The following is a 16,014-nucleotide window of genomic DNA, read 5'->3' on the forward strand; positions in this document are numbered from 1 at the left end:
TTGACATACAAAAAAAAAGAAAAAAAAAAGGAAAAAAGTGTTTGGTGTTAAATTACAAAGGGGATTCATCTAGAGTTTTGGCTTTTCCATTTACCCTAATCACTTTCTTAAGTGTAAAATGTTATGTGCATCTAGTGAACACAAAGTGGAGGAGTGAATTAATTAATTGATTAATTAATTAATACCTTGATTATTGAATAATGCTTCATAACCACATTAGGGTACATTCACACATTGCTACTTTGAAGAAGAAATTTGTCTCTTGCATTATCCACAACTTTTTAGCTTGTTTGGGGAAGGTCACATCTAGGAATCACACACAAAGAAAAATACATAGGAAAATGATAATAGCATTAGGACAAATAAGACCCCACACGCTTATTTCTTCAATGAAGAAGAATGACCATGGTCTAAGTTGTGGCTTAGGACATTGCTTGAAGAAGAGGCTAGTTAATTAGCTAGGACTCTAGGAGGGTAGTTTATGCTAAATTTCATTTTTTTTTATTCCTTTTAATTTTTTATCCACGATTTTTTTTTTTTTGCTAAGATTTTAATTTCAATGTTTTGGAACATTCTAGTTCTGGTTTAATGCTTAATTTATATACGTTTGTTTTGGTATATTGAACTTTGACCTAACATTTGATTAAAAAAATCAGGATTTTAAAAAATTATGCCACTATTTATTGTAATTTAACCTATTTATTTTATATGAAAAACTTAAAATATCCTTAATTTAATATAGCGAAAAAAAAAAAGAAAAGAGAAAAGAAAGAAGGAGAAAAGTCAACCACCAACTACAACAATGACACCTAAGGTATCAAAGCAACACCGTACAAAGTTAAGCCAATAGGACTTGAAACTGTCCATTCTTTCAATTTCTATTTAGATTATTGATACCACTCCCATATATAATGCCAATTTTTAAAAAAAAACCAATATATATATATATATATATATATATATATATATATATATATATATATATATATATATATATATATATGTGTGTGTGTGTGTGTTTTTCTAATACTTTTATCTAGCTCGTGTGTTTTCTTCATTTTTTTCCGAAAAAAATTATTACAATTGTGAGCATGAAGTTGGAGAATAATTGAATAATTGTATATTCAATGATATCAATTGTTTTAGGAAAAGAAAATGTAACTGGGGTTGAAAGTTAAAGTAGTGTAATAGTTTACAATAATTTAAAGATAAATTTGTCAGAAAAACCTTGATCATCAGATAGGGTTATTTTCTTTTTAAAGGAAAGTGTTTGCTAAAAGAATTTTTAATACTATAATATGTATTTCACTGTTGCAAATAATTATGAGTAAATAATTTATTCAATACTCTAATAACAAATTATAACGCATAGAACGATACATGCGAATACTTCTATTTAGATAATATATTTGTGTCTGATATTATCATTATATAAATCTAATAAAATATTATCATTATAAAATTATTATTAATTTATAGATTAGATACTTTAATAATAAACATTAATAAAATATTTTAAAGTAGTGAACATATATATATATATATATAAATAAATATATATATATATATATATATAAATAAATATATATATATATATATATATATATATATATATATATATATATATATATATATATATATATATATATATATATATATATATTACTTTAAAATATTTTACTGTTTATTATTGAAGTATCTGTAGTAGTAATTTTATAATGATAATATTTTATTAGATATTTTTTACTATGTTTAATATATATGATTTTAATCTAAATTTACAAATTAATAATTATATATTTATCATATCATGTTTTTAAAAGTTATTGTACATTTTTTTAATATATATCTATGTGTCATATCTGATAGATGAATTGTATTTATGTATTATAGATGCATTTAAATTTGTTGAATATTACACTAATAAATAACTTTTTAATATTTATACTTATTATAATTAAAGTATTTATATTTCCATATTCTCTTACTGTTTGCTACCTTCAATTATTATGTCCCCCATCATGATGAAAGAAAAACTAAGTGTGAAATCGATTGATGATTTTTGAAGAGATGTAGTGTTGTATCCATAATTTTCGTTTATCCTATGCTTCAACAATTCCTATTCAAAGTATTTGCCTCAAAGTTACAATCCATCTAAATTAATAAATGCATTCAATGCATGGAAAAGTCTCTTGTCGAAAGAATTAACCCTAACATGTTGAGAATATATATATATATATATATATATATATATATATATATATATATATATATATATATATATATATATATATATATGATTTTCGTTTAAAATAGTGTCAATTTTTTTTACGTAAGTTAAACTTATATTTTATTGGTTTTCTCCGATAAATCTTTCTAAAAGATTGACATTTTTATTACACTAATATAATAAAAATTAAATTACCAATAAAAGTTTTTGACAAAAGACAAAGCAAGCCAGGTTTGACAAATTTTGACGATTAAATGTATTCATGCTAATTAGGTTAGGTAATTTAGGTTTGTATCAACTTCCTCTACTATAATTTAATTGTAATAAAAATGTTTGTGTTGATTTATGTACGAAAAAAGTTGTTTCTAAAGTAATATTAATAATTAAGTGTGATACACATATAATTGTATGAAGAAAAAAGAAAAAGATGTTTTTTCAACACCCTTTTCAAAACAAAAGAAAAGTTAATAGATTGTCCAAATTAAAGCATAATGTGGTCAAGATCCAATGAATACATACGTAATACATACTTAAGCTTTTCAAATTACAACATTTAAAAATACTTAATTATGTGTCTATATAGGTCAGTGAAGACCATCATAATTCAGATTAGTTAGTAATAAGACATCTAACAAAAAAATTTTCAATTGTATCAGTATTAGATTTTCAAAACAAATTCTTTGACTAAAATTTTCAATGAAAGTTTAATAACAAATATATCAATCACAAAATTGAATAAATCATTAAACTTATAAACAAATATAATGAAATGAACAGAATAGAAATTTTTGCAGAGAAAAATTGACACCATGATTGAGTATAGTATCATAAATTCATAATTTGAGAAAATGTTTTGAAGTGTAGAATTGGACACAAACCCAAAAGAAACGGCAAGACTAGTTCATTCAAGTTCTTGCTCTTATAATAGTAAACTCTCTCGTACAAGTATTTATAATGAAGTTACATATACCAACAAAAGATAATTAATTTAATTAAATTTATTTTTTTTTTAAAAGATATTATGAATAAATCAAATTTACCTTTAGTGTTATTGACTTTTAAATTTTTCTTTTCACTAATAAAAACACACATATTCAGAATACTTCATAAAGATAATAAAGAAAAAAATTCTAATAGTATATTAAAAATTGTAAAATATCTTATAGAAGATAATTAATTTATTCCAAACTGTGTGTTATATTAAATACGGGAGAGAAGGCTTCAGTAAAAGAAAAAGAAAATGAAAAAAGCTTACCTTAAAAGAATCAGTGTGCTATTATTAATAGAAATGTAATTTTGTTTGTTGAGAATTTGATTAGAAAGCATTCCCAACGTAAATACTTTTATGGTCTTCTCATAATGTACTTTCTTGTTTCATAATTTTTTACTCTTATTATTACCCTAAAAGTATACTTTATTTCTAACTTTCCAAATCAACTTTCAAAATGACCATATAACTTTTCTAATATTAGTTGAAACTATGGTGAGATAATTTAATTTTTACTACTGGTTTATATATATATATATATATATATATATATATATATATATATATATATATAACCTATAATTATTAATAAAAAATTATTATTTTTTAACATTTATTCCTGCAAACATTATGTTACTGGTTTATTTTCAAAATGATCATTTTGTCTTTTAAAAAAGTAACTTCAGGATTTGTATTTTGGAAACTTTTGGAAACAAATTTTGCAGAACATCCTTATATAAAATATATTTCGAAAATAGCTTTTCAAAACACATGAAATATATTCTAAATAAAGTTTTTTTAAATTAGTTTTTTCTTTTTAATTTTCTCTTTTTCTCCCCTGCCGCGGTGAAGGTATTGATAAAGGATGATTAAATCTTTCCCTCTTATTGTAGGAGGTGCAGTTAGTAATTATAGGATGCAGAAAGCCATAGCCTACTTGTAAACGTCTACAAAGTTTGCAAAGTCCCAGTTACTTAGAAACCACGTTTCATATCACAAAATACTTAAGAAGCAAGTGACCACCAAAACCTATAAGCAGAGTCTAGCACATTTACCATGGTCATTGATTTCGAAATTTTCGATTGTCCTTTTTCTAACGAAGTAAAGCTTAATTTCAAGGCATAAAAGCCCCGGTGAAAAACTAGAGTATCTCATGCTTACATGGAAAAATGCAGTTTCTTCTAGCGAGAGACTTGAACGATTCTGTTACAAATTCCTTTAACCAATGCTCATATCGGGACTTTGTCCAAATATAAACGTGTTCAGATGTCGTTGATCAAATATTTGAAAGGTTTTAACCAATTTAGGTTAACAATATATAACCACGAACACGTTGCGATGTCTAAACTAGCAAATTACTATACAAACTTGTGGAAAGGTGGATTTTGAAATCGAGTTTGTGGAGCTGCAGAAGGAGTGAAAGAAACCTGAAGGGCACCGGTAAAAGGGAACACCATTTTAAGCTTTTGGAATAATAACTAACATTAAATTACAGTCCACCCAATGTGGTATGAAACGTAACAGGATAACTGATAATGTTTGATAACCAATAACAGTGATTTGGGGAGCACGGTTAATAATATACTAAATTTAACAAATAATGATACAGCAGAGTAATTGAATACATGTACTAAAAATCCACATTTGTTAGATTTTTTTCTAATTGAAATTGTACTTTGATCTCAGCCTGTAAATATTTTATGCATTTCAAATGACCTAATAAGGACTGATTGTATCCGGAGGGAACAAATAAAATGGCAGTTGGAGTATCGCCCCCAATACGATGGTATAAAGAACCACCGACATTCAGATGAGCATAACACCTAAATGGCCTATGAGAAGCAGCTCATCTTTTACCTCGAGATGCAGGTCCACTTCTTGGACCAGGATACCGAGAAAACTGAAGCCGTAAGTGACTGGACTCAGGGTTGAGTTCATCAACTTTATAACCTGTACATCAACCACAATGTCAGCAAACACCAAGAACTTTTCTGCACCATAATATGTGAACTCGTTAAGTATAAGAAACTGTTAGCTTTCCCAACTAATGGAGCACACCTGACCACAGTAATCACACACATGCCACTGTATTCTAGGTTTTTTAATCTTATTCATTTTCGGTTCTAGTCATTTATTTATTATTCTTAGAGAACTTAAATTTCCTTTAATCACTACAAGATGGACGAAAGCCTTATACACAGTAGTTGACATAGGCTACATGGATCACACAATGCTATACAAGTATGTCAAATACCAGACTTTTAAAATATTAATTACCTCTTCATCTCTCAAAACAATTTCATCAAATATTACTTGGCTTTCTTCTAACGAGTATAAACCATAGAACTGCTCTACTCACAGGCTACTGTGTCTGCCTCTGTACATGTCCGTCCAAACTAACTCATCCAATTTTCTGCGATCTCTATATACTAATCAATGCTACACCCCAAACCCAACCTCGTCCCCTTACCCAGCCAATGGGTCTCACATTACACATCTGACAGAGACCCCCACAGCCTGCAGATCATACCGGGTTAATCTTAACACTACCGCTTTGATTGCTCATACTGGTAAATCTATTACATTTTTCACGGAACATTCTATGCACACACACACACTCCTCAACAAATCGAGGCGGTTAGCACAAAAGAATCTTATTAAGATAACTCTTGTCCTTCGTGGCCGTGGCAATCTTCCCTAACGCTTCTAGTGAGATACAGCTCTCACAACGTGTTAATCACAAGACATCTTTAACTCCAGGTACAAACATTTGGCTAGGTACATTAAATGTGTCTTCTAGGCTATTACATCACATCCAGGTACAAGACATCTTGTTGTTTCTCTCCAACCTTCAAAATATTTCATATTTATTTATATCTCCCTTTTTAGTCTTTATGATTTTGATAATTCTAATTCTTCTCACATAATGCTGTCTCCTGTCAACACAAAGAACCCCTACTTTTATTCCACCTCCATCTGTTTCTCAAGATGACCTTGTGGTTCCCCTATATGTTCCCAAAGGAGAGACCCAAGTAGCAACCCCTTCAAACATATCAAGGTCAGTCACGACCTAATGACAATAATGTACAAGCTCTTATGACAACTCACGATGACATGTTGACCATTCACTAGTGCTTTCTTCATAACAGGATTTGGGTCTGCCAACTGAACATGATTCACCTATTTCTATGAGAAAAGGTATTTGACTCAACCCAACCCCCACTATATTAACCTTAGTTATCATTGCTTTTCTCCTTTATATTAGGTTTGCCTTTATCCTTTGTCTTACGTTTCTATTCCTGATTCCTATAGGTGAAGTATCATCTAACCCAAAATGGATTATTGACGGTCATTGGCAGCTACTCTGATCTAATATTAGGAACTTTTCTTGCATGACTACGACGAAGATGTATGAATGGAGAGATCTCTTCGTTTTGTTGCTCAGGGGGAGTTCTCAAAATATGGTATGCCAACTTCACAAGTCGCTATATGGTTTTAAACAATCCATGAGCATGGTTTGGCCACTTTTGAACTGTTATACAAAATTCAATTTGATTCATAGTGAAGTTGACCACTCTGTCTTCCATCCCCATTCACCAAAGGGAAACTTTATCTCACTGTCTGTGGATGATATTGAAATTACAGCAAATGATCAAAACGAATTATCAGCCTCAAGCAGTACCTCTCTCACTACTTCCAAAGTAAAACTTGGAAGTTTCGAGACTTGTTTAAGTATAGAAGTTGCACAATCCAAGAATGTATCAATAATCTCAAAGAGGAAGTCCTGCTCTTGAACATCAAAGAAACTGGCGATCAAGTGCGAAATCGGTGGAGACTCTCATGGATCCTAATGTCAAATTACTAACCAATTAGGGGAAGCCCTTGTCGAATCCTTGGAAAATATATGGGTTGGTTGGACAACTATACTATCTGATAGTTACTCATCCAATATTTCCTTTTATGCGAGTGTGGTGAGCCAATTCTTGAACTCTCCTTGCCCAAACCATTGGGATATAGCAATTCGCATAACTGATTAGATATTGTTATGCATAAACTGATACCCAATACAAAGTATTCAGTCCAATGTCGTGATCTCTACTTTAACGCCTACTAGAAAATCCTTTGGTCTCATCTATTGGAGTTCTTACACTAGTAGTTGGCATACCATGCATGTCCTGTACATAGATTAAGTGTAAGACCATGTGAAATCCTTTCCTTATCAAAATCTTCCATAACACTTCTCTAGACACTCCATCATAGGCTTTTTCCAATTCAATAAAAATCATGCAAGCCTTTTTCAATAACATTCCATCAATCTAAAGTAAAAGATATGGTTTCTATTGTAGACCTTCATCACATAAAAACAAATTGATTGTCTTAAATCCTCACCTCTGATAAGCTTGATAAATACTTAGTATTTAAGCTTATTAACCTTTCTTATTTGTTTTTATTCATGTGTTTTGTGTTCATTTCATTAAAAGATGTTGAGTGTTATGTGTTCTTTCGAGTTAGGTATATTTTTCTGGAAATTATTGTGTAGGAAAATGGAAGATTGGAGAGTTGTCTACATTAAGATTGGAGAGTTAATAATTAGCAAGCTAAACAATACCAGGCTCTCCTAAGTCCATACTCCTGTATAATTAGCACAATTCTAAGCATACCCCGGTATAATAGAACATACCTTTATCTAGCATTGTTGTATATCTCAAAATCTTAATAAGTAAATTAGCAAGCTAAACAATACCAGGCTCTCCTATACCTTTGAAAGCACTCATTTTTGTTTCTGTCTCAAACACTTTTTACCACAACTCCTTATACCTCAAACTGATAACTTTTGGTTCACTCAAGGCTACTCAATCAATCTTCTTAGCGTCTTGTCCTAAATAAGGTAAACATGACCGTGCTAGAGTTATATCAATAATCAAAAGCATATGTTAGTAAGACTCACAAAATATCCTTGTCATCAATCTTCGACCTTAACCTTCCACTCTTAGATGTGAATAAATTTTCCTTCAACTTCTCAAATCAAGTGTTCATAACTAAAATCGGAAACCGTAGAGAAATTGAGACTAGCATGTCCTTCCCCATTAAGTTATCCAAAACCAAAACAACAATGAACTCTTGAAAATTTCCTTCCCTCACTACCAACATAGTTATATTAATATTAATTTTAAATCTTAATTAAATATAAAAGTTCTTAAATTATTGAAATAAGGAACAAATCTTATATAATTAAAAATATCAAGATTATCTATAGCTATGAATAATGAGGATTCTATTTGTAACTGCTCTTTAGTGTACACATTATGTTACCTGTTTTACTCTTATGAATATAACCTGTCTTATTTTTCATATTTGTAAAAAAAAAAAAAAAAAAGCTACCTAACCAACTATTAACAATGAGGATTCTATTTGTAAGTGCTCTTTTAGTGTACACATTATATAACCACTAAAAAGAATTCCTACTTACAACATAACCTATCTTATTTATTTTACTGTTCGTAAAAAACTAACTAAAATGATCCTTTTTATAATTGTTTCCTTACTTTTTTTCTGTATTGATTTTTTTACTATTAAATATAAAATTTACTAATATTTTATATTTTAATAATTATTAAGAACAACATTTTTATTTTTTCCTGTATCATATCTTTATTATTAGAGGAAACCAAATCTCCTCCATTTACTGTACTAATTCCATTTTTTCAATGTAAATAAAGCCTTATGTTGCCTTCAGAACACACGGTTTCAACTCAATGTTTCTCTTTTTCTTATAGCTTAATGTGTTATCTAGAGCCTTTTCCAGAGCTGTTTTGGTCGTAGACTAAGTATCTCCAAAGGATTTGTTTTTGGGCAAACCTTTCTTTCTCCCGTTTGCATGCATTGTTCTAGCAAGTTCACAAACAACCATCATTTTCTTTAACAAACATAAGATTGGGACCATGCCAAGGCTATCCAACTGTCCATACACCCTCATGTGCATCTTCTTTCCCATTCCAACCACAACTCCAATCGACGCCTAACAACCAATCAACATGTGCCTAAGTCGCCTCCTTTGTGCACTCCTACCTCTATGGTGGAAGCTCCATTAGAGCGACAGTCCAAAATACTGTTCACTTTCCTTGGATTATTTTATCATTTTTTTTTTCTATATTTCAATAAGAAATCTTCCAACACCACATCAATATCTAGAACAAATTCTCCCATTTTTTCTCACCATATTGTTAAGTATTGAGAAGATGGACGGGTCACACTATTCAACTTGGGCTTCATAAATCAGGTCATGCTTAAGTGGGATGGGCAACAAATCCCATTTCACTACAATTGTTGAAAATGCTCCTACAGAACAACATGAACAATGGATAAAAATTGACAAATCAAAAATTCAGTGTTATCCAATATTCACACTTCACTGAAACCTACCTAGTTTCCATCCCTATTTGTAGTGAGGCATGTTTGATTTATACCAAAGACACATAACATTGGTAGACAGGTGCCAAGATCTCAAAAAGAGTTTCAATGTTTCTCTCCTTATCTTAATTGATATGTTCTCTCCTAACATCTCTTTGAGTTTATTCCATAATATAGACTTGTTCCGTCTAATGACGACATATGTAATCACTTCTTCATCACTGTTAATATTCCTCCATCACCACCAGATGACTCTCCATAACTCGATATGCTTCAACATCACCCCTTCAAGTACATGAATGTCGTTCAAGCGTATTGAATTCAAGTAGGGGACCCATCTTTGATAGATAATGATATAGTGGGGGTCACGCTTGATCCTTCCCCATCTCTGTCTCCCGTACTGAACCCGGTCTTCTCTACATATGACTAGTCTATTATTATTTAAAATGATATATGCTCTACCTTAAACTATCATCAACTTTCCATCACACATTATACTTTTTTTTCCTCAATATCTCCTACTCCTATTCCTAATTCTCCCAATGAAGTTTCATCTCACCCAGAGTAGCAACAAGCATCAATTGATGAGATTTCTGCCCTTCATAATAGTTTGGGAGTTAGTTCCTCCAACTGACAGATCAATTGTTGGGTGTCAATGGTTGTACACTTAAAACAGGACATGTAGTTGCTAAAGGAAACTGACAAAATATATGAAGATTATACTGACACTTTCTCTTTTGCAGCGAAAATGACATTTATTCGACTTTTCTTTTACATTATAGCAATTCACCACTAGACTCCTGTTTCAGCTTAACATAACATTCATTTCTACATGGTGATCTTGATGAGAAAGTCTCCATAGGGCGAGTTATCTAAGTAGGTCTCTGGTTTAATGTCATTATCCTTGAGGATGTATCTATCTCATTGTATATATGAACATCTTTATCATAGGAAATGATAAGGAGGGTATTGTCCAACTAAAATAATATCTTGCTTAAAAGTTATAGGCAAAAGATCTTAGACACTTGAGGTACTCCCTTGGTAAAGAAGTTGCGCAATCCAAGGATGGTTTGGTCATATATCAAAGAAAATATGCTCTGGACATATTTAGACAAAACAATGATGTTTAAATGCTAAGATTGTGGACACACTAATGGTTTTGGGTGTCACACTTGTACTTTATCAAGGAAAATCATACTTTGATCCTGACATCACCTCATTGTTGTGACTCATCCTGACATCATCTTTACAGTGAGCACAGTAAGTCAATTTTTTAACTCTCCTTGTCAAATCCAGTGGGATGAAGTCGTACAAATCATGAAACATATTAAGAATGCTATCAGAGAAAGCCTCATTTATGAAGACAAGGGATATAGTAAAATTAAGGTATTTTGGTGATGATTGGGTAATCTCACCAAGCCATATACGCTCCACTTCAAGTATTGCGTTCTTGTTGAAGGTAATTTACTATTGTGGAAAAGCAAGAAACAAAATGTGTGGCAAGATAAAGTACAGAAGCAGAATACAAAGCAATGACATTAGTCACTTCTAAGGTTATGGCTAAAACAACTACTTAAAGAGCTTAAATTTGATAAATTTCTCAAATGCACCAAATGTGACAACTAGGCATTACACATTTCATCTAATCTTGTCTTTCATGAGAGGACCAAACATATTGAGGTGATTGCCATTTCATAAGAGAAAAATTGGTGTCCAATGACATCACTGGATTTTTTGGCTCTAGTGAATAGCTGGTTAACATATTCACCAAGTCTTTAAGAAGACCAAGGATTGTTTATATTTGCAAGATGTTGGGCACATATGACCTAAATGATTCAGCTTTTAGGGGGTGTTATACCGCAAATCTTGTCATAAAAAATATCTAGACTATATGTCTATTTATTAAAAACGTTTTATTTATTCCCATATCATATTTACGATAAGAGGGTACGAAATCTCCTCTATTTACCGTGTTGATTCCCTTTTTTTCAATATAAATTAAGCATCTGTGTTGTCTAATTAGTTTCAGCTCAATGTCTCCCTCCTTCCTATAGCTTAACCAAAAGAAAATAATGAAATATAGAAACTACTCCCAAGAGGTAATCAAATAACTATAAAATATTCTAACATGCAATAATGTTGAGATATTTTATAGATATTCTAACAGTTTTATCGCTGGGAACATGCTCCCAACAATAGTCATTAGTTCAAAAGGTTTAACCATGCAAAGGCAGTGTTTGACATGTGCGTAGAATAGGATAAAATATGAAATATGGGTTGTCTTTGGCGCGTTTTGATATAAGCATAACAAGATATGAGGTGCAAATTCAGTTCCACAAAAAAAGAAGGCATTTTAAATATAAATTAGAACATAAGATTCAAGCGTAGATGACATTTTGGTTTCACTAGGGGGTGGAACAAACAAGAATAGAGCAGAATGTTCACATTTGATTCTATTTGCACACCAAATTCTGCCTGAATGCTCTCTAATTCATAACAATCATCAACATTTCATCTCATTTTAAAATGATGCAGGTATGTAAGTTACAAAACCAAAACATAATTTACTTTTATATCAGCAGGTAATTGTAAATGATACCTTGCAAGGCACTCATAGCAGTTGCTGCACAAGCTGGATTTGCAAAGTCCACAAAACAAAGGATTAAAGGGTCTCCACCACGCTGCAATGAACAGCCATTTCACCACAAAGAGGATCAACTTTTTACCAACAAACTAAATACCAAAAGATGAAAAGAAGCATCTGTTGCAAACAGTACACTTACATGTTTGGATTCTTTGCTCACAAGTCTCACTTCTCTGTACCCAACAAAGGGGCGGAAAATATCTAAGGTGATGTCAAGGAATTTGAATAACTGAACTAAAATCAATGTAACTCAGAAATAAATGAAAAGCAATAAGATAATTCCCAATCATTGCATTAGAATAAAAAGGATACGAGCCACTTCTCTTCTTGTACTATCAGATGGAAGGCCTTCAACATACAAAGTGCTAGAAGCATCTGGAGGTAGAGGTACCGTCTCAGGTCCAGGCCTGGAAACAGCATCTACAGGTAGCTGACCACCATAATTAACACCCCGTCCATTTGGTACTAGATCTGGACCACCACCCCCATGACGCCCCAAAACAGCAGGATCAGCAAGTGAATGGCCTGGTAATCCGCCACCACCACCCCTAGCCAACCCAATACCACCAACTGTACTGGCTTCCCCAGAGGCAAATGAAGAAACTTGCTGTATAAACAAAACAGGATGCATGATCTCATAAGCAAACAGTGAAAGACCCAAAAAAACAGTAGTGAAAGTGCCCAAAAAACCAGCACTGAAATATTTAAGAAAGCACAGCAAGATGAAGTGTTACCCCACTCTGAAGGTAGCGATCATAAGCAGTTCCAATTGTTTTTGTGTCCTTTAGCATTCGGTGCCCAGTACGGTCATCATCACGAGCAATATAATTATGAATCTCATTACCTGAAGACAGACCAGAAGCTGGCATATCTGAAATGAAAAAATAAAATAATAACATTAAAAAATATAATTGATACAAATCAATTGTATAGCAAAGAGTACTAAAGCTGTAAACACTATATTGAAAATTCTCCATCATATATGTTTCCTATTCATACACTGGCACTGCTATAGACTGAATAGAATAGAAGAATGTCCATTTTTGGTGCAGCTTTAGGAAACCCAAATCATGGTTTGCTGACACAGCAGAAAGATATCATTACTTGTCAACTCATGCACCATCAGAATATCAAGATCCAATATACTAAAAGGAACTAATAAAGCCAAAATGACATAAACAGAAAAGGTTTTAAAAAAGAACTACACGAAAAGACAGAAAATGTACCACACGACACAAGCTTTCATGAACTAAACCTTCTGGACCTAATAAGCCTAATTGTACATAATAAAATTAAATTAACTAATCCACCAATCAGCATATCTAATCCAACGGATAGAAAAATGAGTATAGCAATAAATTTAATTTAAAGAACATTAGAAGAAAACAATTTGAAAAAAGATCAACAATGTAACCAGGTTAATAGAAGGGAACCACATTCATCCAAATATCTCTTATGAGAAGATGGAAACAGACAAATACACTTCTTCCCAATCCAATGAAAGAGAACGTGTTCTTTCTAGGTATACTACATGAGGCTCCCCTGTCAACTTACCACAATGGTGAACAAGATAAAACTCACAAAGCCAGGGTGCCAGAGGTAGGAAAAGTGGATAAACCAAGAAAAAATGCTATGCCAAATTCAAGAGAGAGAGGAGAGGAATTCAAGGTTTCAAAGTTGAATTCACAAGAGCTAGACAGTAAAAAACACCAGTAGCAAATGGAAATGCAATCGTTGCGCTATAAGGTTGGATTTTCTATTTTTTGAAATGAACTGAAATATGTGGATTTTCAAAATTTTGATCAGAAAATAATGTAAAAATGGAAGATAGAAGACAAAATTAGCGAGTTTACAATCATAAATATGTAGGAAAATGAGAGAAAAGGTGTATGTATATGAGTGGGTGTGTGATAGAGCTTTCTCAAAGCTCAATGCCGCAATGCAAAGGGAAATTTCTTCACGGTGGATACATTGAGAACTCTGACACCATGGAGAAAAACGGCAGAGAGCCCAAGACAAGATAGAATGACAGGACAATTAAAATGAAATCCAGGTGGCTTATATTATATCTACAATACGTAAAGTAACTAACTTACAACTAAATTTGTAATTACTAACTATTTATTTAATATATAACATTCCTTTTATTCGACAATTGAGATTTTGTCAAATGAGATTATCATGCAACCTTCCAATCACTCCGGATTAACGTCAACAAACATACATTTTCTTGTCCAATTTATTAACGAACAAAAGTATTACCCACCCCTCTCCCAAAACCAATCCAAAACTGTGTAGCAAAGGAAACAGACACAAAAATAAAAAGAGAGGCGTCAACTTATTTGGGCTCTCCAATATCTTAAACAAAAAGGAAATCCAAATAAACAGTATCTCAGACCTTAAATTGAATTATCACCCCAAGTATAAACCCTATGCAATGTCTATAGTCCAAAAGGCGTTTGTCTTCTACATTAACAAAACCTTAACAAATTCTACACTAGAAGATTGATCGATTGTCTTCTAACAAAAACACCAAGATCCCAACGCAAGTTAATAAAAACCCCACAAATTAACGGAAAGACCAAAGAAAGACAGACACCATTAAACCACAACAGAACCTAATAAGCTAGAACAAGCGAACAAATTAGCACCGTTTAACGCGCAAGCATATTGGCACTTAACGCCCAAATAAATTGCGACAACCAACAACAAATAATTTACAAACGAAACAGAAAATTGCAAACTTTCACAACAATTCAAGAAAAAGTGGGCAAATTGCACAAAAGATAACCAAAACTGCAGCACGAAGAAAATCGAGGGAAAAAGAAAAAACCATATTCGGAACGCGGTCGCTTGAGCATGCCGGAGTGAGGGAGAAGCGCCTGTTGGCGATTCCAATAGCCGTCCGTCATGGCCGAAGAATCCCTAATTTTTGAAAAATGGGTATTTGGGGAATGGCGGAAACCCTAACCGTAGGTGTAGTTTGCGTGTTGCTGCTGTTGGTGTAGAAAACTGAGTCAGTTTGATCTGTGTGATGGGACTAACTAAAGACTGAGGAACTTCACTACTCTAAGTTGGACAAATGGCAAATAAGTGTTTTTCTAATTATATCATGTGTTTTGTTTTATGTGGAGATGACGCAGGGTTTAATCCTCTGAATTAAAAGAAGAAAAAAAAAAATATATATATATATATATAATTACTTATATATTATCCAATTTGGGGTTAGTGTGTCAAATAGGTATTTAGTTTAAAATAAATGTTAATTGTATCCCAACTTTTGAGAAAGTGTTTCAATTAGGTCCATTTTCGATAGAGTTGACTAACATCACGTGTAGGGATGTCAAAAATATCCGTACCCGTGGGTATCCGCGGATAAAACCCGCAATGGATAAGAAATGGATATTAAAAATGGATACCCGCTACCCGTGGGTACGAGTATTTTTGATACCCGCATGTTAAGGGGGTGGGTACGGGTATCATAGTATATGTATCTGTGGATACCCGTACCCGTTAAACTTTAATTCACAAAAATACCCTTATATATATATATTAGTAAAAAACATTTTGTCCTAATTTTTTATAAGTTGCACATCTTGTCTTCTGTCTTCATTCTTCTAACGTGAAATATTGGTACGTTGTCTTCTTTCAAGTACATCCCTTAACATTTTTCTCTTCTCTTTTTTGAAATTGGGCATATACATCAAACCATATATAGATAGTGACGTTTATGGTATGTTT

General features: G+C 32.1%; 1 protein-coding gene across 1 annotated transcript; it reads right to left on the reverse strand.

Annotated features, from left to right (window-relative positions):
- Positions 1–4,777: 4,777 nt before the first annotated feature.
- Positions 4,778–15,368, reverse strand: LOC114182366 (RNA-binding protein 1-like). Its single transcript, XM_028069237.2, has 6 exons — positions 15,107–15,368; positions 13,008–13,144; positions 12,586–12,880; positions 12,413–12,474; positions 12,229–12,310; positions 4,778–5,168 (listed from the first exon to the last, which is right to left on the reverse strand). The coding sequence occupies exons 1-6, from the start codon at positions 15,183–15,185 to the stop codon at positions 5,065–5,067; spliced, it is 759 nt and encodes a 252-aa protein (XP_027925038.2). The 5' UTR covers positions 15,186–15,368; the 3' UTR covers positions 4,778–5,064.
- Between the last annotated feature and the right edge of the window lie 646 nt (positions 15,369–16,014).

The sequence above is a fragment of the Vigna unguiculata genome, chromosome 4 (genome assembly GCF_037176805.1).
Source record: "Vigna unguiculata cultivar grain cowpea cultivar isolate G323 ecotype 2 chromosome 4, ASM3717680v1, whole genome shotgun sequence".
NCBI lineage: Eukaryota > Viridiplantae > Streptophyta > Magnoliopsida > Fabales > Fabaceae > Vigna > Vigna unguiculata.